The 23,005-nt window shown below is 36.0% G+C and overlaps 1 protein-coding gene and 1 long non-coding RNA gene across 5 annotated transcripts; both read right to left on the bottom strand.

Annotated features, from left to right (window-relative positions):
- Window positions 1-5,204: 5,204 nt before the first annotated feature.
- On the bottom strand, window positions 5,205-19,798 carry LOC110813997 (heparanase-like protein 1). Of its 4 annotated transcripts, none has more exons than XM_088210969.1 (10): window positions 19,488-19,798; window positions 18,241-18,501; window positions 18,083-18,119; window positions 17,737-17,920; window positions 8,476-8,624; window positions 8,166-8,399; window positions 7,095-7,284; window positions 6,853-6,978; window positions 6,627-6,726; window positions 5,205-5,762 (listed from the first exon to the last, which is right to left on the bottom strand). In XM_088210969.1, exons 2-10 carry the CDS (start codon window positions 18,448-18,450, stop codon window positions 5,370-5,372), a joined length of 1,623 nt encoding a protein of 540 aa, XP_088067095.1. In that variant the 5' UTR covers window positions 18,451-18,501; window positions 19,488-19,798; the 3' UTR covers window positions 5,205-5,369. The 4 variants fall into 4 exon arrangements, with proteins under 4 accessions (XP_088067095.1, XP_088067098.1, XP_088067096.1 ...); XM_088210972.1 differs by lacking the exon at window positions 19,488-19,798 and adding an exon at window positions 19,370-19,427; XM_088210970.1 differs by lacking the exon at window positions 19,488-19,798 and adding an exon at window positions 19,259-19,404.
- LOC148239773 (uncharacterized) lies at window positions 10,267-12,500 on the bottom strand. Its single transcript, XR_015816188.1, has 3 exons — window positions 11,212-12,500; window positions 10,964-11,034; window positions 10,267-10,731 (listed from the first exon to the last, which is right to left on the bottom strand). It is a non-coding gene; the product is annotated as an uncharacterized LOC148239773 (long non-coding RNA).
- Window positions 19,799-23,005: the final 3,207 nt, after the last annotated feature.

Below are 23,005 nucleotides of genomic sequence, written 5' to 3'. Positions count from 1 at the left end.
CTATTATTTGTTGTGTTTAACCGATTGTCTGATTTTACAGTTTTTGAATGCATGATAATATACTGAAATTGGTATGATGATGCGACTATATTCTTTTGATGCATGTTTTGCTTGTTTTATGTAATTACGGTTGAATTGAAAAACTGAAAATTAAAGGTAAACGAAAATTGTGTGATTAAGTGGATGGATGAAATGACAGCCTTACTGGATATCTGGAGAGATAGTAAACGAACCGGGTATATAGAAAATCTTACCGTGAACGTTGCCTCATACCAGACGGGATATCAAGATTTAGTAATTTGGTGTTCGTACTGGACGGGGTATGGAGACGGCTCGTTTCACCATCATATCAAACGGAGTATTAAGGGATGGTATTCTTTGGCGCTCATATCGAAAGGGGTATGAGGACGGCCCGTTAATTGAAAATATAAAAAAAAAATTCACACATAGTGGAGACATCCCTATGAACCCTCATGGATACCAATAGGCTGAAAAAGGGAAGGTTGTTGTTCCGATTAATTGTACATGAAATTATGATATGTGTTATGTTATTGACTCCATAGGTTATTTTTAGAAATCTCACTACAGTAAGTATGCAGTAAATGATTTTATTTATGATAAACGAATTTACTTAAATTAAGAGCTCCATTAGTTGTTTTCATGATTTCTACCAACTTTTATTTATGTGTTGATGAGTAGCGTGATATTCTTACTGGGCTAGTGTAGCTCACTCTTTCATTAATCATTTCATATCAAGAGAACCAGGATCTAGAGCTCAATCCACAAGAGGGTTACGAGTAGGACATTCAGTTTATTTACCTTTGATTTATTTCTTTGGTTATTAGTTGTTCTTTAGAATGGTTATTCTCGTAAGTCCTATTTGGTACTTTCAGTTATTGTGTAATGAATGTAAACTCTAACTACTTATTTCGCTTTTGTAATAAATTTATAATTTATCACCTTTAGAGTTTCTGGGATCGTTACAGGTGGTGCCAGATGAAACTATGGAGGAGCAAGGTTGTACCGGGGTGGCTCAGGATCCTCTCACTGTAGTGGTGGCTCAAACTATAGCAGCAGGGAAGGGTCAGGTAGCTCCCTCCTTTCCTCCTGGGTCTGCTGGGTAGTGATGAGTCTCTCCAGTATTTTAAATAGTCAGTCAACATCCACTCGAACCGAACTCTCCCGGGCTGCTCAGTTTAGTGTCTTCCTCTCCTCATCTATCTGTACCTGCATTTCACAAAGAATGGTTGAACGATAATTCATTTTTTTGGTGTTTCCTTAGGTCTTTGTGTAATGAATGGTTCCAAGGAACGCGACACTGATACCAACTGTAAAGACCGAGAATTTAAATGAAAATAAAGTTACAAATTAAATACATAAGCAAAATAATAGAGTTAGGGTTTACATTCCTGACACAATACTTTAGAATGTCCGATAGGTTTATGAGAATGTCTATTCTAAAATAATAAACGAAAAGAAAATAACTAAGCAATCCTAAGACGACCTTCACTAGCTTTTGAAGGGAGTTCAGGTGGTGGACTATTCACAACCCCCTTGTTGATCGTGATCTGCATCTTGGTGCTTTTGATATAAAATAGTTAATTATGAAGTGAGCTATACTAGCATAGCAAGAATATCACACTAATCATAGATACGGAAAATTGAAGATTGGTAAAAATCAGAAAAATAATCAATGAAGCCCTTAATTTAATGTAAATTCATTTACTATAAATAAAGATATTTATTACATATTTGTGTAACAAGTCTTTCCCAACAATAACTTATGAAAACTCATATTCATACACTATTATTTATCGCATAGAAGATAACAAGAAATGATCATTTTACATTTTACCCACTTATCAGTACCCCTGGAGGTCCATAGGAATGTTTCCTATTCGTGAACTCAATATCCAATTAAACAATTAACCGGTCGTCCCCATACCCCGTTCGGTATGGGTGTCAAACATGCCACCACCTCAATACCACGTCCGGTATGAGGGTGAACTATATCTCCCAAACTTTACTGGTAAGGGACTTTCTAATCCCGTTCGACTAAGATAACGTTTACGGTAAGGTTTCCTATGTACTGGACCCGTCCACCCTTTTTCAGGTACCCAGTAAGTCTTTCCTATACAGATTTCCATTAGTATAACAATCAATCATGTAATAATCATATCTCATTTTATAATCACTGTTCACTTAAATAACAATATAGTTTAACACAATCAAATAACCAATGACCGAAATATCGGCACGTAATGTAGGAGAAACAAATAACAAAATAACAAAAAGACCTTAAAAATCATTAATTGAGTTACGTACAGTATAATAGTAAATAAATATAGGCAATACAGGAAAATAAACAGGAAATCGAAATAACTGTGAACTAACCAGTTCCAGCTCCACTAGTGACCTGTAATTATTTTTAAGATTCTCTAATTTTTCATAAAAATACATAATTATTAATTATTAAGTCTCAATTTTCCATAACAAATAAAAAGGTGAGGGATCCTTACCCGAATCAATGTCCAAAATACCGAAATTTCTACTGCGCCTATTGGTAGTCCTTAGGTTTTCTGAATTATTTTGCGGAGATTAGAACACGTTTCACGTACTTAAAAATAGCCCAAAAATAAAAAATTGGTGTTAAAAATCATTTATAATCAATTTTGGGATTCTGGCACGGCGACACCGTCGTGCTTCAGTGACGGTGGCACCGCCACCTACAGCGATGGTTTGCCTCAACCTGGCTATTTTCGGCCGGTTTTGACTGATTTCAACCGACTTTATACATATCCCTGCAAAAAAATATGTTAGGGAGCCTCGGTTGGCCCAAAAAATTATAAAACAGAAACCTACCAGTGGTAGAGTTTTTTGGGTGTGGCAGCTCCACCGACTCACCTTCGCAACTGGGATTTTTTCTTCAGTCAACCTATAGAAAACAGAGCGGTAAATACAACGTTGAAAAAATCCCACGAAACAGAAAACAAGAAGGGGCTCATCGGAAAAGGTTGCGGGTTTTGCTTGCAATTTCTGGCTCACCTACCATTTATTTCACTCCGATATGGCCACAAGGTGCTCAAAATTGAATTTCGAGTGAGTAAGAAAATTTTTACTTTTTTTTACGGTCGGCTCCCTTCTCCAGCAACTGGTTCATCTTCTTCAGCGGGAGGCTGACAGGAGGCTGACGGTTAGGGTTCAGGTTCAGTGTAATGCAAAATATTTATACTCATCTCGCGTTAATCTGAACCGTTCATTGTATTTGATCTCAACCGTTCGATCGCGCTTAAAGAAAAAATAAATCTAGACCGTTCATCGTGTTTGATCTCGACCGTCCGATTGCGCCTAAGAAAAAAACATATCCGGACCGTTCACATGCATGGGATCGCTTCTGGGTCGTCTGATCGCAGGGCACGCGAATCTCTAGCGTAACCTCCTGCGTGACACCGAGTCAGCGTGCCTTGCCACGCGGCGCGCTCTGATTCGTCGAGACTGCTGACTGGGCAGTACTACATAGCTAAATTTTTTTTATTTATATTCTGACCTCTAATTTTTGAGTTTTCTTTCAAAAACACTATCTGAATCCAAATTTTCACATATTTTTTTATAACTCCACATTAAATTAAAATTTATTAATTTTAAAAATAGATTTTTTATATATTTTAGAATGTTAAAATTAATCTTGGGTCAAATTTTGGGCCCTGCTATTACATATAACTCTAGAACTATAATTAAAAGAATATTAAATTTGATTAAATATTTGTAAAATTAATGATTGATCTAAACAAAATCTGTCAACTTTAGTAATAAGTTTAAATTTTATATTGTCATTTATTATAATGACTTCATTAAGATCTTGATCAAAATAATTGAATGAAAGAAAAAAAATAATTTTTTATATCATTTATTAGTCAATTATAAGTGACACAAAACATAATTGATTATCCATTGGGATTTGACAGTTAAACTATATCTCAAGATTAATCCAGAACAATAATGATAGAAGGAAATATTATATCATTCTTTAACAGATTATTAAGAATAATTATACATTTCATATTATTCAGTCATTAAAGAATATTAGTAGACAAGAATGTTAGTAGATACCAACCTTAATTAATAAATTGATTTGACCAATTTACTACCGATTTAGTATTGAATTTATGAGATCGTATACTAATGAGTGTTCTGACGTTAATTAAATGAATTAATTATTTTAATTATTTCATAATTAGATTAAAAAATTTAATTTAATCAAATAAATAAAATTTTGTTTAAATAAAATATTATTATATTTTTTCCTAACCTAAATGATATAATTAATATTAAAGATAAATTAAATTTTTTTATTTTAAAAATAGAATATTAATATCTATATTTTTTTGTTATTATGTAATTAGTATAATAATATAATATGTGGTTATTATAATAATAAAGATTATTATAAAATCTAATTTGAAATTGAATCAATTTATAAAATTATTTTATTAAATAATAATAATAATAATAATAGGCAACATATATATGATATATATATATATATATATATATAATTGGATATTGAAGAGAAAAAAAAATGAAGTCTAAATTGTTTTGGACCGGTACAGGAAGATGGACCTGACAATTATATATATGATATATATATATATATATATAATTGGATGCTAAAAAAAAAAGAAATGTCTAAATTTGTTTGGACTTGTGCAGGAATAATACCAAATAGGACTTATTAACTATCCATGCTACCTATATATGTGTGTGATATATATACTAAAAGGTGATTCCAAAAAAAACCTAACAAGAAAAAAAGGAAAACCCTGTAGCTGCACACACACCAAAAGAAAAAAGAAAATATTGAGTGAATTTTTCTTTTAATTCTGTTAAAATTTTGAAAGAAAATTTTAACATAAATATTATTCAATTTATTTACATATTTTATTAATAAAATTATTAATTAATAAAAGTCAATTTCAGTATATATACATACATAAAAAAAAATTAATTTTAATTTAAAAATTCACTATCAATTATATTTTAAATTTAATTTTTAACTTATAATATAATTTTTAAAACACAAATAAATTATATTAAATTATTTTATATTTTTCGTTACGTAATGTAAACACATTACAATCTTACATTAACAACATATAAAAATATTTGTAGGTGCAAAGCTAAGACTTACATGGTTGAGGAGAATCAAAAAGAAAGTTGATTGCATTTTGATTGATAGAGCCATTATTAAAATTCTAATGATAATTACACTTGGCAAGAAATGAAAACCCACCATATTTTCCAGTTCCATAATTATCATGTACAAGATAATAGTACAGTTAAAAGCTCAAGCTGTTGACTGCATGTAAATTTCATCTACAAGCAGGAGCATCGAAGTTAGGAAGTGCAACAAACGCAATGGACAGAGGACGGACATATATTGAAGATCTCACGTCATTACGAACAGGTTTTAGATTTGGGATGTCTCCATTGTCGGTAAGCTTTACCGGGATTCCATTTAGAACCATGGTTTGGCTCTGGAGGTTCCCATCTTTTGCTGTCAAATGGTATTCCTCCCTGAAAAATGATCCATCTGAAGCCTTGTTCGCTATCCATGAAAACCTGTTCTTAAGGCTGTTGGCAAATGATGCTCTTCTGTGGGCACTCTGGTTTTCCAGGTGCAAATTGATGTTCAGACCATTTTGAACACCAATCACAAACTCAGTTTTATTGCTCAGATTTATAAGGACCAAGGTTACTCCAGGCTGTAACAGAACAATGACAAATTATGAACATAACCAAGAAGGGGAAATTGAAAATAAGATCAAGTAGATATACAAGCTAATATTTGTAGTCCAAATCTGGAGAAACAAGCAGCCTTTCTATAAATTGTCATTGAGATAGAATTATCAAATTTTGAGGAGAGAAATAATGCAAGGTAGCGACAGAAGAGCAGGCAATTGTAATTAGCATAATCAGGTTTTTTTCAGGTCTTGCTTTTAAGTATAAGCCAAGATGAGTAGGTGAATCACAGATGAGATGTTACATGGAATTCTTGGTACACATTTGGGAGTTGGGACACACAATAATTGGTGGTCTAACATATGTATACTGCTAAGAAAATTGCTGTAGGTTCATAAGATTCGAATTACTTTTCCCCTTTAGATAGTTAAAACAATGTTACTGATGATAATCATAACCATATAATTTTCTCAGGGAGAGAATTATCAATAGATTTTATTGTTGCATAAACAATAGATTAGTTATTTCCTATAACTTCGAGCATTTTGAAAAATCAGTTAAACTTTTATTGTTTAACATGGTGTCAGAGCAGTTTTTACAATTTGAAGCCTATCTACCCTATTTATGTTAATTAAGCTCTATCACAATTCATGGAGAATCTATGCTCAATCCATGCTTTTTGCTTAACAAAATTGCACATGAAGGAGCATGTTTATGTATAAATGATAGATTAAATTATTTCCTATAAAATTAGAGTTTTGAGAAAATTGTTCAACAATACATTTATCAAATTCCACCAATGCCTTTATGGCATCAATATTCTTGCCTCATGAACAAATTCACATAAAATGGAACCGAGAAAGTATAACTGAGGACTAGAGACTTACTCTTCCTTTTGAACAATGGGCATAAGAACGTAGATAAGGTGATGCATTACTTTCAACAGCCAGAACGCCTTTTCCCATTAGTCGATGCCATAGAAGTGCACTATTCATAATAAATTTATGAAATAAAAAAGCATTAGAGAACTTCTTTTTAATATTTTCTCCTCGTAAAGGAAAAGAAAATTTTAGTACAGATGAAGCAGAGAGAACTTGAAGTCCCTGCTCTTGCCTGTAGTAATCAGGATTTGGGACAAATGTAGTTCTGTTGAGAAGACCATAGTTCCCACCAACTAAAGTCTGCCTGCAGTAGACTTTAGTGTTGTACAGGGATGACAAGCCGAGTTGATCTAGGTACCTAATGGTTCCAAATAAATAAAGATTAGAAAAATAAATAAATTTTCTAGACTGATAACAGATTCATCTTCAATAATAATGTGTATCTAATAGAAGAAGTTAAGCAACCAAATTTACCAAAAGCTGTTAACAAATGTATTAGAGACATGGCGACCACCACTGTTATAGGCTCCACCAGATTCTCCAACCCATGCAGAAGCCCAAGGACCATTCTTTTGAATGGTCTGACTGAGATTACCAAATGTTCTGGATACCCTGCTCAAAAATTGGGGATCCAAAATTTTACTCACAAGCTTAGGATCATCACCTGAAATGCAGATAAGCATATAAAATTAGAATGAAGTCACAAACAATTAACAGTGAGAGCATGAGTTTATGTCTGGGGTATATATAAATATTGGATCCCTTCTGAAGAAAACATTATTTTCAAACTACAGGCAAAATCCGTTAGTGAACAAACATGATCTGGAAATTGAAGAGAAGACTAAAGCAATTTGAGAAACAATATCCAGTATATTTCCTTTTTGCAATTCTAGTCCCTAGTCGTGGATCATGTTGTCCACTTTACAATATGCATCGCACAAGTTTAAACAAATAGGTACTTGACAATTCACCATCTCAAACATCTAATTATATGTAAGCAGGAAAAAGTTCTATTCATCTTCATGCCGACACAATGAAAGGCACTGACAATGTAGAGCACCATAACAAAAATAAAAGAATGGAATAAAGAGTATTTAAGAAAAAGATGGATGTAATTCTCACACATTTATTTTAAGGTGCTACCCAGCAAAGATTTTCTGACATGTATTACACTCCAACTCCACGTTAACAAACATCTCTCTTCAGTTCTAGCCAAAAGTTACCAGATGCTTACTTAGTGGATTTAAATACAAGAGGCTTCTTTCGACCTGCTTTGTGTTTTAGCAAATCAGAGTAATATAGTTCCTCGCAACCATAAGGAAAGCAGATGACAAGAACAAAAAAAAACCCTACAATTTTAAACAGAACTGGCAGGAGTGAATATCATTCGAGTCTAGAAAGTACAAAAGATGAATGTCTTGAAAAACTCTTGCATAATATAATTTTTAATCATTACTAGAAAGAACATTAAATTTAACCGATCCCAATGCCAACATAACTTTAACTATATTGGAAATAAGATTACTTGCACAAAACAAAGCCAACCTGCACCCAGATTGTATATATGGTGAGTCATACTATTGATAATGCCTGGACCTGAAACCTGAAGAAGCCTAGCATACCAATCCTTCTCAAAGAATCCTCCAGGTGCTAGAAGTGAAGGCTTTGAATGGGAGCTTTTATACAAGTTATTGATAATACCCTTCAATTTGATCAAGTCTTTCCCATATGCCTCAACATTTACACTTGCACCAACACCACTTCCACTCAACTCATTACCTATCATGAGAGAAAATTAGAGTAAGACAACCAAATTCAAACAGAGAAAACAAACAACTATGTCTGAAGCTCATACCAAATTCCCATGAATCTATCTGGTATCCTTTTGAAACAGTATAGTTTATAAAAGCATAAGCATTAGTTGAGTCCCAAGCTCCTTCCCAAGCACGACCCCTGCCTTTGTGCCTCCCATGGAGTGCATTCAAACCAAATGTCACAATGGCCCTGCAAATGTAAGATTGTAGAACACTTTCACTACAGTTATTTTTTCTGTTGAAATAAGATCACAATGGCCCTGCAAATGTAAGATTGTAGAACACTTTCACTACAGTTATTTTTTCTGTTGAAATAAGAAGTATGAACTATATATTATCATGGTATCATAAAACCGGGAGTACCGCCCCTATACAAAAACTTTACAATATAGTTAGTGAGTGTATGACTTGCTCAAAATTCACATCATTAATCATGTCATGCCCTAACAACAAAATCCCAAAATAATACATTCACTTATCTCTCAACCTATACAAATCAGTAGGTTTATCCTCAAAAGTTCTAGAATTTTTTTCCTTCCAAAGAATCCACAACAAGGATAATAGAATAATATATTTCAACTTTCTATCTAAATGAATGCCATCCCACGCCCACAAATCCTCCCTAATAGATCCAGCCATCACCCAATTAACCCCAATCAACCTATAAATGGTGCTCCAGAAACCAAACGCCATCGGACACCACAACAAAACATGCCTGCAACTTTCTGCATCAGCCATACATAAATAACATCTATTGGGAATAAACAGCCCCCAAGCAATTAAGTTATCAATTGTCAAAATGCATTCTCTACTTGCTTCCCATGCAAAAAAAGCAACTCTAGGAGGGACACTAGCCTTCCAAATCTGTCTAGAAGGGGGAATTAAGTTCATGACACTATTTCTGTTAGTTAAGTGATTGCTGTAATGGCTCCGGAAATTTAAATGAAAATGTATGTATTAAAAATTTTAAATGCAGAAGCGAAATAAAAATTCTGATTAACATCCCTTACACGATAACCATAAACGTATTCAACGTATGAAAGAATAAACTAATTAAAAGAAATACTCGAAATAAAAACTATAAATAGAACTATAAAATCTTTAGGCGTCTAACTCGCCGTATTCCTGCGTAATGGGATTGAGAACCACGTCTTCCTGATCTGAAATGGTTAAGTAAGGAATGAGTTACACTACCCCAGTAAATACATCACACTATCTCACTGCCATAGAAGTAAAGGTTGGTAGAAAACAAAAACGACCAATGGAGCATAATTTATAACAAACTCATTTATTAATAATAAAAACCTTTACTGTCCACTTATCTCGGTAAGATTCATGAAAATAACATATGAAAACAATAACATTATAACCATCATAAAATCATATACACTTTATAACATAACACATGTTATACTTTTGCACTTCCATAATCAGACAACAATTCTCCTCTTTTACCAGCCTACTAATATCCATGGGGATCCATAGGGGGTCCCCGTTATACATGAACCATTAACATTAATAACTTGATTCCAGGGCAGTCCCCATACCCCATCAGGTATGGGCGCCAAAAACATAAACCTCAATACCCCGTCCGGTATGAGGGTGAAACGGGCCTTCCCCATACTCCGTCCGGTATGGGCGCCAAAACCATAAATCTCAATACCCCGTCCGGTATGATGGTGAAACGGGCCGTCCCCATACCCCGTCCGATATGGGCGCCAAAATACATAAGGTCTCCATACCCCATCCGATATGAGAGACCACGTTCCCGGTAGGGTTCCCTACAGATCCGGTCCGTCCACCATCTCTCAGGATATCTAGTCAAGCTGTCCACATTATCCATTTATCAATTCACATAACCTTTTTCCATTTTTCTGGGTCTCAATTATCAAATCAAACATAAACACGTAAACTAGTAATGGACACCAAATAAGGCAACAAAACATCGGGTTCACAATAATTCAAAACATAATAAATGAAACCGTGATTCATGTATACGAAACCATAGAATAAACACATCAGGCACCATACTGCATTCAAAACTGCAAAATAAATCAAACAACACCTGACCGAAAATATATCAGATTCGGGCTCCATTGGCAACCTTAATCAATTATACATATCTATTAAGTCATAAAATACCGTTTTATCATTTATTAGGCTTTAATGCCGTGATAGAAAATAGGGTGAGAGATCCTTACTTGTTTCGGGGTCTGAAATCGGCTCTACAATGCACCTACGGACTGTCCCTAAATTTCCTGAATTTTTTCCGGAAAACTGAAACGTACCACCGGTACCTGCATGTGTCTCAAAAAATTTCAAATCAGACCCAACGCCCCTTTTCGGCCAATATCGAAATTCCGGCACGGCGGCTCCGCCATGCTCCGGCGACGACACCACTGTCTGCGGCGGCAATCCGCCTCGGGTTGGCCGTTTTCGGCCGAATTCGGCTAAACTTGCATTGGTTCCTGCGATAAAACAACCCAAGAGCCCTCGGTGGGCCAAAAAATACGAAAAACCAAGACTTACCGGCGGCGAAGCTCTCGGGTGCGGCGGCTTCTCCGGCGCAAGTCGCGATTTGATATTTTGCTCCGGTCAACCTGTAGAGAAAAGGACGGTGATCACAGTGGTATAAAAATTGCATCGAACAGGAACCGAAAAGGGCCTCATCGGAGGCAAAAACCGAGGGAAGCCGCGGCGGCGCCGCTAGACTTTGGCTCCGATTTGGCCATAGGCGGATTCAGCATCAAAAAACAAGCCAAGGGGAGGAAATTTACCTCGTTTGGCGGTCGAAAAACCCTCCGGTGCGGCGGCCGGCTCCTCCGGTGATTGGTTCTTCTTCTCCGGCGAGGGTACTGGCAGCTAGGGTTTGGGGTCAGGTGTGGGTGAGGTTATTTATAACCTTCTCCTTTTAATCTCAGCCGTCCATCACGATTTAATTTGGGTCGTCCGATCGCGATTAAAATGGGAATAAATCTGGGTCGTCCATCGCGATGCGATCTGGGCTGTCAGTGCGTAATTCAATCTGGACCGTCCGCACGCGTGAGATTTGTACTGTTCGATCGCGTGCATGTGGATCGCCCACGTGGCTCCATCCCCCGTGACCTCCCGCGTCAGCTTCCTTGCCACGCGGCGTGTTCTGTTTGGCCGGGGCTGCTAACTGGGCTGCTGACGTGGCACAACTTTTCTAAATTACGTTTTGACCCCCGTTTTCCGATTTTCTTTTCAAAAACACTCCCAGAATCCAAATTTTCACCTTTTTTTTTTCAAAATCAATTTCAATTAAATCCCAAAAATAATTTTACCCTATTTTATCATTATTATTATTTTTATTTTTATTAAATTAAATTAAATTAAATTAAATTAAAACCTTATAAATTAAATATTGAAAAATTAAACTAAAATTTTAAAATAAATTAAAAAATCAAAATAATAAAATTTGGGTGTTACAATTGCAGTAAGATTTGACAGAGAAAACCCCACTTTTATCCACCTTCCACTGCACTTTATCCTCACCATCAATCAACTGTTGCGCAGACAATAAACATAACAGATTTTCAAATTCTTTGAGTTCCCAGTCCTGCAAATTTCTAGTAACATTGATCAACCAAACAAAACTATCGGAATTTGAAATATATGCATTCTAAAGCAGCATATTTTGTGTCTGCAATAGAATAAATTCTGGGAAATCTGTTCAACAAAGACACATTATCAATCCAGGCATAGTTCCAAAATCTGGTTGCCCCTGCCAGCCTTCCACTGCAAATTTTCCTTAAACTGCAGCCATTGCATCAGAATTTTCCTCCATAAACTCTTGCTGTGGGTTCTTCTGGGCCTTGTTACCCCACTGTCATCCCACACAAGATCACCCCAACGAATCCGGACAATCTGCCTCCACAATCTATCCTCCTCATGTAAAAACGTCATAACCATTTCCCTGCAAAGCCACATTTAACTCGACAATAGATCTGATACCCAACCCCCAATACTTCAATGGTTTTTTGATTTCATCCCATTTTACCAAATGAAATCTTTGTGTCTCCTCATCATCATCCCAGAGAAAATTGCATTGTAAAGTTTCCAGTTTCTTTGCAACATTCACAGGAATCATTATAGTTGACAAATAAGAGATTAGAAGATTAGCCATAGTGCTTTTTATCAACGTGAGTCTCCCTTCTTTTGACAGTAACTTTCTCTTCCAACCAACCAACCTATTCTCACACATTTCCAAAATAGAATCCCATGAGACGCTACTCTTATAGCTAGCCCCCAAAGGCAAACCAAGATATTTGATCAGTAAAGTGACTTCCCTATATTCCAATATCACCGCATAGAGACTCCCATCATCAATGCTAGCCAACTTAACCAATTCAGATTTTTGGATATTGATCTTCAACCCCGATACCCCTTGAAAGCATAAAAGGATATACCTTAAATGGAGAAGGTTTCTCACATCAGGACAACAAAAGATTAAGGTGTCATCAGCAAATAAAATATGAGAAACATCCAATGTACTGCTTCCATGACCCACACTAACACCCTTAAAAAGTTGCAGATCTTGCCTTGATCATCAACCCAACCAACACTTCCATAACCAAAATAAATAACAAAGGAGAGAGTGGGTCGCCTTGCCTAAAACCCCTAGAGGTCATCAAGAATTCCGAAGGACCATCATTAATGAGAACATCAAAAGAAGTGGTAATCAAGCATGTATGCATCCAAAGTCTCCATTTTGTCCTGAAACCAAACCTCTCAAGCATATAGTCAACAAAACTCCAACTAACGTGGTCATATGCTTTTTCCATATCAAGTTTATAAATGATCTCTTCCTTTCTAATACCGTCTACCATCTTATTAGCCGTCATAACAACATCAAGAATTTTTCTACCATCCACAAAAGTGTTTTTACTGTTACTAATAATATCCTCAAGAACTCTAAAAAGTCTTCTAACCAAAACTTTAGCAATAAGTTTATATACATAGCCCACCGAGCTAATTGGCCTGAAGTCACGAAATTCCTTAGCCTTATTTTTTTAAGGAATAAGAGCAAAAAAGGTAGAATTGAGAGCTTTCACAAATTTTTTAGATTTATGCATCTTCCTAAACATTTCCATTACATTATCCTTGATAACATATCAGAATTTCATATTAAAACCATTTGGACCTGGAGTTTTATCCCCATTACACATATCCAAATATTCTTTAATCTCATCCTCAGCGAATTCCATTTCCAGTATTAATTTATTGTCCTCAGAAAGTCGTCTAAAATTAATAGCATCCAAAGTGGGCCTTATCATATGTTCTTCATGGTACAGTTCGGCAAAATAATCTTTGGTTGCTTTTTTGATCTCTTGATTGCTCGTAATTTTGCTGCCATCAACCCATATTTCAGGAATGTAGTTATTTCTTCTCTTATTACTGGCCATAATGTGAAAATACTTCATGTTCCGATCGCCATCCTTAACCCACCTTTCTCTATACTTTTGCTTCTATGATATCTCATCGGCCTTACACAAATTAGCCAAATCCATCTTCAAAGTTTTTCTCCTGCCCATCATGGTCTCATCCAGTAAACCATTTCCCTCCAGCTGATCTAAATCACTGATTTCCTGCATGATAGTAGTGAAGGAATCCCCAATCCTCACTTTTTCATCTTTAGCTCACACCTGTATTAAATTTTTAACTTCTTTCAATTTTTCAGCAACTCTAAAACTAGCTTTTTCCTATATTATAGTATTTTTTCAAGTCTCTTTCACCAATACAGCAAATCTCGCATCTGACAACCATTTATTATTAAATCGGAAAGGGATTGGCCCCCAATGAATTCCATCTGTCTAAAGGCAAATAGGAAAATGGTCCGATGTTGACATTTGTTGAGTTTTCTGAATTACACCATAAATTTGAGATACCAACACAGGAGAAACCAAGAATCTGTCAATTCTAAAGCACACAAGTTGCTGTCTCATATTTGTCCAAGTACATTGTCCTCCTGAGAGAGGAAGATCAACTAATTCCAGCCTATCCATCAACTCCCTAAACTGATTAGCATCTGTTATTCTCGTATTGTTGCTGTTTCTGTCATCGCAATTTAATGTCATATTGAAATCGCCCCCTCCCCCCCAACAATACAGAGATCACCCCATTTCTTCTTGTTATCTTCAAGTTCCCTTCCAAGTATCTCTTTCTCTTCATTATTACTCCGACAATACACACCCATAAAAGCTCATTCACAATTCAACTTACAGTTCTTCAAAAGGAAAGCTAATGTAGTCTCCCCTTTGCACACCTCAAGACATTTAACACTCTCTTCATTTCATATGAGGATAATACCACCAACAGTACCATTCACTGGAATACAATGTCATCCTACCTCTTTCTCTCTCCACATGCTGTGAATAATCTCTTCCGAACATTGATCCAATTTAGACTCCCGCAAACAAACAATATCCGGCTTCATTATGCCAAACAACCTTTAGTAATGAGTCTCTTATCTCGGTTATCGACACCCCTAACATTCCAGGATACAATTTTACCCATCATTAAAATCAGAATTTTTTGTACCTCCCTGGCTCTTATCCCCCCTCCTCTTCCTTTCATAGTTGACACTAGATTCAAGTCTTTTCAGCTCTCTCAATATACACTCAACAACTTTTTTCTTCCCCTTGGACAGCATAATGCCCATATTCTTTTTTTCCCTTCTTCTCTTTTTAATTTCAGAAAAAAATAAAAAAGCTTGAGTTTCCATACTTTTCATGAAAATCCCCATTGATTTGTTGAACTTCTGAATATTCTGATAAACTCATTGCAAACACCCTGTCGGGAGACCATTGAAAATATCAATTCCCTCTAAATCTAAGCTCAAAGCAAGGATCTCTTCGATCTTCAGATCTACCAAAGGGTAAATCTCCTTTTGCTGCTCTTTGTCTTCGAACAAGACCATCGCCATACATTGATCTTTAGTCTCTTCTCCCTTTCAGACTTTATAACATGAGGCAAAACATCAACAAACTTCATATCTTCTTTTTCACTTGATTCTACATCACTGTGTTCCGCAATTTGCGTCATGCCATCCTTCAAGCCAACCATCGATCTGCACTCTAGGGTTCCAGAGACTAGAGCCACATTATGCTTCGCATCTGTCTAAGTCGTGACGGACCCCACTATTTTAGAATCCGAAGTTTCGCCCCGGGTTGGGTAGAGAGTTTCCTTCTGCTTTTGGACTTCGTCCTCTCTATTAATTTCTATTGAGTTAGATCTAGCAGGCCACTTCCCCTTCTCCACCCAAGAGAATCTCCTCTTTTCACTTAGCCCACCTTTATTGTTCAAGTCTCGGCCCAAAAACCCATTCTCCTCCCTTTTCTTTCTTCGGTCAACACATTGAGAAAATGAAGTATATTGGGCCCATGGCCTTTCGGGTCGTCTCTTGCCGAAACGGGTCCCATACATAACGTCGCTTTTCTGTCCTACCCGATTTCCTTTAGCATCCATCTTTTGCACAGCTGTCGCATAAGTTTGCACCGCACCAAATGCCCCAGTGAATTGGATAGGCTCAGCACAGTGGGGACACTTTACAATGGCATTCCAAGGGATGGTGCAACAGACATCCCCCGCCTCTACCCTCCCACTCGGATGAGAAACAGAAGCACGCACCTGCCTGTTTGCAAGTTCAAAAGTCGCTAACATTTACTTCCACTACCCTTTTCCTTGGTTCCCCCCCCCCCAGGAAAGAATATTCTTTTCACCTTTTTTTCGATTGAATTGACAAAACAACATACTCTCCCCTTCTGTTACTTCCAAAGGAGATCCATGGATCATAATTGGTGCGGATCAAATGCCTACCCAATTGACCCCCCTTTTCTGTTCCAACAAAAATCTTCTAAAGATTCTAGTAACCACTCGAATGCCTACCCAATTGACCCCCCTTTTCTGTTCCAACAAAAATCTTCTAAAGATTCTAGTAACCACTCGAACTCCTCTTTGTTCAGAAAAATTGATCTCCTAAAACCTGCACCATTTTCGCTGATCCGTAGTCCATCTAAATTTTTTCCCACACAAACTAAGTCATACAACTTATTCTCGATGACCAAGAATCTTCAACTATTGGACATAACTCAGTCTTCAATCTAGGTCGACCACAATGTCCGGCCGTAGATTGAAAAATGGACCTTGACTATTTAGGGAATCGAGAGAATTTTAGAGGGAGAAAAAATTGAGAGATAGAGGAGATCACAAAGCTATATATAGGTCGGCCACTTACTATAGTTATGCAACCTCTAAAATTCCTTTTTCTGTCTGGCAAGCAATGAGAGAGAGAATCTCACCAATCAAAATGAGAGAAAAAGAGGAAAGTTTTGGTGAATGATTGCTATACTTGTAAAAGGGAGGCTGAGAATCCTAATCACCAACAATGCTATTTCTCTCTATGGTGTAAAACGCTTGAGCAGTTTAATTCCTTGGTCTAATTGGGTAACTGCAAGGTTGGGGGCTGATGAAATTTGGCTTGGCAGGGTATCTGGAGTGACAACAGAAGAAAGAGGCTTCTTTCACTCATCCCTTTTCTTTCAAAAGCAAAAGGCAACACTTCCTCCTTTTCCCCAATTCTCATTGCTATCGACACCTAAGAACCTGATAAACTTTAGATTTCAAATTCTTATAGAATAAAAGGTACACTCTAAATGACGAATTGGAGAATTACAAGATGAACACATGTCAAACTTTAAAAAGGAATAGAAAGGCCTGCAACGTTCCAATCCAATGTGGTTTGATTTTTAGGAAAAAGCTGTTTCAGTGAGCTTGAGATTTTTCCTTTTCTTTTTGGGGTATCTGGCAGCATGGATGCATTTTGGCATTAGAGGAGATCAATCTAAAGTCCTTATAAATCGATGTGACTCTAATCACTTGCTAACTGTGCTGGTCTGCACCACCAAGATAGGTTCATAGTATGCAAATATAGAGATTATTTAGAAGATAGCTGTATCATAATTGGTGATCACCCAAATAAGACCGTGTATTCAATAATTTGATTTAGATATTAAAGAGTTAAGTAAGTGGCAGGACGAAATGTATAAAATCTCATAAGAGAGCTTTTCAAATCTAAAAATTCTCAGCACAGGGCTATCCAGTTCAAGCTGAAGAATAAAATTTTTTCAATGCATTTGACACCCTAAATCCACAAGTCTGGAGTACCTATATTCCACATATTACTTTAGAACAAAGAAATTTAGCCTTAAAAAAATCCGTCGCAGTTGTAACAGGTATATGCAAACCATCAGTAACAGAGAGGAAGTGTCTTGAACTCTTACCCTGTTATGCTGAGGAAATGATTCAGCTCATCCCATCTTTTCATATGTAAGCATCCACTTGAGAAACCAAACAACCCATCTTTCATCTTTCTGAAAGGGTGGCAAGGAGTCTTCAAACTTCCTACATCATATAACACCTGGTCTTGCAAAGAACCTCCAATTCTTATCCTCAACCGCTTGAAAGCTATGTAGCCACCAGCATTGACAGAGAAATACAATACCATGAGACAAAATATTTTACAAAAAGGCCAATAACTGAAGGGCAGGGTTTATCATTTTTCAAGCATAAATTGTATTGGATGTCAGGACAACCACAAAGATGAAAAGATAGCAGAAGCACACAGACCTTGGATGGTTTTGGCAAGAAGAGGATGAGATAAGTCCTGAAAATATAAAAACAATTGAAGTACTTACTCAAGTAGTTGAATGATGCTTTCTTCTCAGCCCCCTATCTTTTACTAATAAGGAAGAAAAAGTTGATATTAAGATGTTGCAAGACCTTACCATATTTATGGCAGATGAATACGCCCAAGGACATTGGTCGTAATTGCATTTGTCATGAGGCCACCAATCAATAGTGGCGCAGATAAAGTTGTCATCATTTTCAGCAACTGTTTTATTCCCATTAACAATGACTGAAGCATGCCAAAACTCTTGCGCCAAAATCACAGGGAGAGAAACCAGAAAGAAGAACAAGCAGAGACGAAAGCCCATTGCTAGATTTGCCACTTTTGCCCAACCACCGGAGCAAAGTATTCAAATGAACTGCAACCATAAGAGATAGCAATGATATATATATATGGGATTTGCACCTTCACTCTCTCTTAGACTTAAAAGTTTGATGATCTTATTTTTTGCTAATCAAAAACTTCAAAGTAATCAATCAACATGAGTTTGGACATTACAGCAAAAGGGAAAACAATCAAGGACAAAATGAAGAAAGCAAACAGAAATAAGATATTCCGATATTTAATTTAATCACATAAAAGTTTATCATGGGCTGAAATTTCTCATTTGTTTTATTTGTATACTAATTGAGAGTGAATCCACTGTTATTTTTATTTAAAAATTAACTAATTTTGTAGTTCTGAAAGATCTCACAACATATTAAAAAAAAGAGCCACAAACAAATAAAATGCAGAAAAAAGATATCAGACTTTTTATGTTTACGATATCTATTTAGATGAGGATGTTTTGCTGATAGATGAAGCATTTCTTTTAAATGGCAAAAATCCATACCCCTTAAAGCAATGACAAAGACTCTGATAACTCAATGATTGAGGAGAAACTCAAGGGTGAATACCAGAACCAGATCTCAGGATTTAAAAATATTCCGACCATTCAATACATAGAAGATATAAATTGAAAAAAAAAAATAACATAATTGAAAGTTTCATAACTCATAAATAACTACAGAATTAAGCACCGCTAAAAACTGTTTTGTTAACAGTTCCGTGTAAAACAGGCAAATTAAATCTAAAACTACCAACATAAAATAAAATCAATCACCAACTTACTGTACCATAAAAATTTTCAGTTCTGACGATTGGTTTTCTGATTAAATTAATAAAAAAAATACCTAACGTAATTCAATAAAAAAAAAAAACAATGACAATCAAGAAGGGAACCAAACGTCGAAGAAGCCAAAGCTTCACTGTAATCTAATGGCAACCGTGATACAACGAGACCCATCAAAAGATGTAATGAATATAATTCAAAGAAAAAGAAGGAGAACCCAGAAGAGAACCAACCACGAAGAAGCCAGATTCAAAGTTTCAGCAGTAATGGGCAAACGTGATGCGGAATCCTGAGTGGAAGTTTCTGACTGAAGAGTCAGTGTTGGTTCTTTGTCAATATAAAAACAAAACCCTTTCTTCCTTCCTTTATCTTTGGCGTCAATGAAATGATATATCTATAGCTATCAATATCTCAGCATGTAGATTGCGTGAAATGGGTCGGTCTAGGATTTGTCGGTTCCGGCTTCAAAGTTTCACCGAGTTTTTCTTATTTCCTTTTCAGCTCAACAGCTTCTTTCTTTTAGCTGTCACTTTTAGTCTGGAGTTGGGTGGATGAAACAGATAAGTATTTTTTTTTTTTTTATGGAGAATTAAATTCCTACTTTTTTTAATAAAAAATGTTTGATAAGTTTTTTTTTATTATATTATTCTAATTAAGATATTGTAGTTATTAACAAACAATATTTTTATTCTAAATTATCATAATTTGTTAAAAAAAATTATTTTAATTATTATAATTTTATTAAAATACTAATAAAATAAATTTTAAATTCTGTTAAATAAAATATTATAAATAATTTTTCCTTATAACTATTTATTTAGCTTAGTTAGTGAATAGTAAGATTCCAAGTTGTTTGATTTTGGTGAGGTTGACTTGAAGAGGAAGTGATGCCTTCGCCAAATCTAAATTACCCACATTGGAAGGTGGTTGTTGTGGTATGATCTGGGAAAGAGAATGACTTTTTAGCTTTTCCTTTACCTTTACACAACCCATCTTGGAATATATATATATATATATATATATATATATATTATTTAATTTGAATCTTATTAAATTATTTTTTAATATGAGTTATTTTAATTTAATTAATTTGTCCATAAATATTGACCAACTAGCTAAACAACTATTAATAATTATATGACTTTTTTAATATAATTATATGATTTTATGAATTTAAAAGACTAATATAATATATATTCTAATTATATTATAACTTCACGATCAAATAGCACATTAAATGAGATACTTAAGAGATAAACCAAGCTATATATGTAACACCCAACATTTTATTTATTTTTATTTTTATTTTTTTTACATAAATATAATTATTATTTATTTTATTTTATTTTATTTTATTTTATTTTGATTTAATGAAAATAATAATAATAGTAATAATAATAAGGGTGAAAAAATAATTAAGGATTTAATTGAAAATAATTTTGGAGAAAATAAGTGAAAATTTGGGTTTTGTGAGTATTTTTAAAAGAAAAATTAGAAACCGGTGATCAAGTCCTTCCTGATTCCCGTTCGATGTGATTTTTCCACCGTTATGACCACCGTTTCCTTCTCTACAGGTTGACTGGAGCAAAATATCCAACCGCAACGTGAGCCGAAGGAGCCGCCGTACCGAAGAACCCCACCACCAGTGAATTTCAATTTTTTACGTTTTGTCGGCCCACCGAAGGTCCTAAGTGTGTTTTCTCGCAGGAACCGGTGTAAGTTTAGCTGAATTCGACCGAAAACAGCCAACCTGTTGTGGATCGCCGCCACAGGCGGCGCCGCTATCGCCAAAGCACGGTAGAGCCGCCGTGCCAGATTTTCAAAATTGGTCGAGGAGGCCCTGGGACTGATTTTGGGTTTATTTGGGACACTTGTAGGTACCGTAAGCGCGTTTGAATTCCCGAAGAAAAATTCAAGGAACCTAGGGACTGTCCGTAGGCGCAGTAACCATCTAGTTTTCGGTGTTAAATCAAGTAAGGATCCATCACCCTATTTTCTATCATAGAATTAAAGTTCAAATAAATAATAATTGATTCTTTGTACAAATTAAATGGATGTGCTTGATTAATTATGTAACACCCAAAACTTTTATTTTATTTTATTTTTATTTTATTTTAATTTTTATTAGAATTTTATTTAATTTTATTCTATTTTAATAATTAATTTATAAGGTTTTAATTTAATTTAATAGAAATAAAAATAATAATAATAATAAAATGGGGTAAAATTATTTTTGGGATTTAATTGAAATTGATTTTGGAAAAAAGTGGTGAAAATTTAGATTCTGTGAGTGTTTTTGAAAAGAAAATCGAAAATCGAGGGGTCAAAAACGTAATTTAGAAAAATAGTGTCACGTCAGCAGCCCCAGCCAACCAGGACACGCCGCGTGGCAGGGACGCTGACGCGGGGAGCCACGCGGAACAGAGACACGTGGACGATCCGCGTGCGCGCGATCGGACGGCCCAGATTCGTTCCCGCGCGCACGGACGGCCCAAATTAAGAGCGCGTGCGGACGGTCCAGATTTGATCACGCACGGATGGTCCAGATCGCATCGCGATGGCCGATCCAGATTTATTTCCAATTTAATCGCGACCGGACGACCCAAATTAAATCGTGATGGACGGCTCAGATTAAAAAGGGAAGGTTATAAATAATCGCATCCACACCCAACCCTAAACCCTAGTCGCCAGAACCCTCGCCGGAAAAGACGACCCAGCCACCGGAGGAACCAGCCGCCGCCACCCGCCACCGCACTGGAGGATTTTTTGGCCGCCAAATGAGGTAAAATTTCTCTCCTTGGCTCGTTTTTCAATGCTAAACCTCCTTGTGGCCAAATCGGAGCCAAACTACCGGCCGGTTGGCCGGAAAATACTGTCAAAGTCCAGCAGCGCTGCTGCGGATTTTCTCAGTTTTTGCCTCCAATGATGCCCTTTCCGGTCCCGTTCGATGTAATTTTTATACCACTGTGACCACCGTCCTTTTCTCTACAGGTTGACCGGAGCAAAACACCAAATCACAACTCACGCCGGAGGAGCCGCCGTATCCGAGAGCTTTGCCGTCGGTAAGTCTCAGTTTTTTAGAATTTTTTGGCCCACCGAGAGCCATAGGGGTGTTTTATCACAGGAACCAATGCAAGTTTGGCCGAATCCGGCCGAAAACGGCCAACCCGAGGTGGATCGCCGCGGTGCACGGTGGCGCCGTCGTCGGAGCACAACGGAGCTGCCGTGCCGAAATTCTGAAATTAGCCAAAAAAGCCCTGGGTTTGATTTGGAATTTTTTTTGGGGAATGTGTAGGTACCGAAAGTGTGTTTCAGTTTCCGGGAAAAAAAAAATTTAGAAAATCTAGGGACTGCCCGTAGGCGCAGTGAGAACCCGATTTCAGATTCTGAAATAAGTAAGGATCCCTCACCCTATTTTCTATCACGACATTAAAGCTTAATAAATGATAAAACGGTAGTTTATAAATTAATAGATATGTATAATTAATTAAGATTGCTAATGGGGCTCAAACCTGATGTATTCTTCGGTCTGTTTTATTTTACAGTTTTAAATGCATTACGGTATCTAATCTATTTATTTTATGGTTTGAATGCATAAATCACGGATTCATTTATTATGGTTTGAATTATTGTGAACCCGATGTTGTGTTGACTTGTTTGGTGTTTATTACTAGTTTACGTATTTATATTTGATTGGATAATTGAGACTAAGAAAAATAGAAAAATGTATGTGAATTGATAAATGGATAAT

Source organism: Carica papaya, chromosome 9, assembly GCF_054855325.1.
Source record: "Carica papaya isolate Zhongbai chromosome 9, ASM5485532v1, whole genome shotgun sequence".
NCBI classification, from domain to species: Eukaryota; Viridiplantae; Streptophyta; class Magnoliopsida; order Brassicales; family Caricaceae; genus Carica; species Carica papaya.
This window is presented reverse-complemented; position numbering and strand designations above follow the sequence as displayed.

Coding starts and splice junctions, on each gene's coding strand:
- LOC110813997 (XM_088210969.1), bottom strand. CDS start 18,450: ATGGGCTTTCGTCTCTGCTTGTTCTTCTTTCTGGTTTCTCTCCCTGTG. Junction 8,400..8,475: donor GATAGATTCATGGGAATTTG/GTATGAGCTTCA, acceptor CTCTCATGATAG/GTAATGAGTTGAGTGGAAGT. Junction 5,763..6,626: donor CCCATTGTTCAAAAGGAAGA/GTAAGTCTCTAG, acceptor GTTCTGTTACAG/CCTGGAGTAACCTTGGTCCT.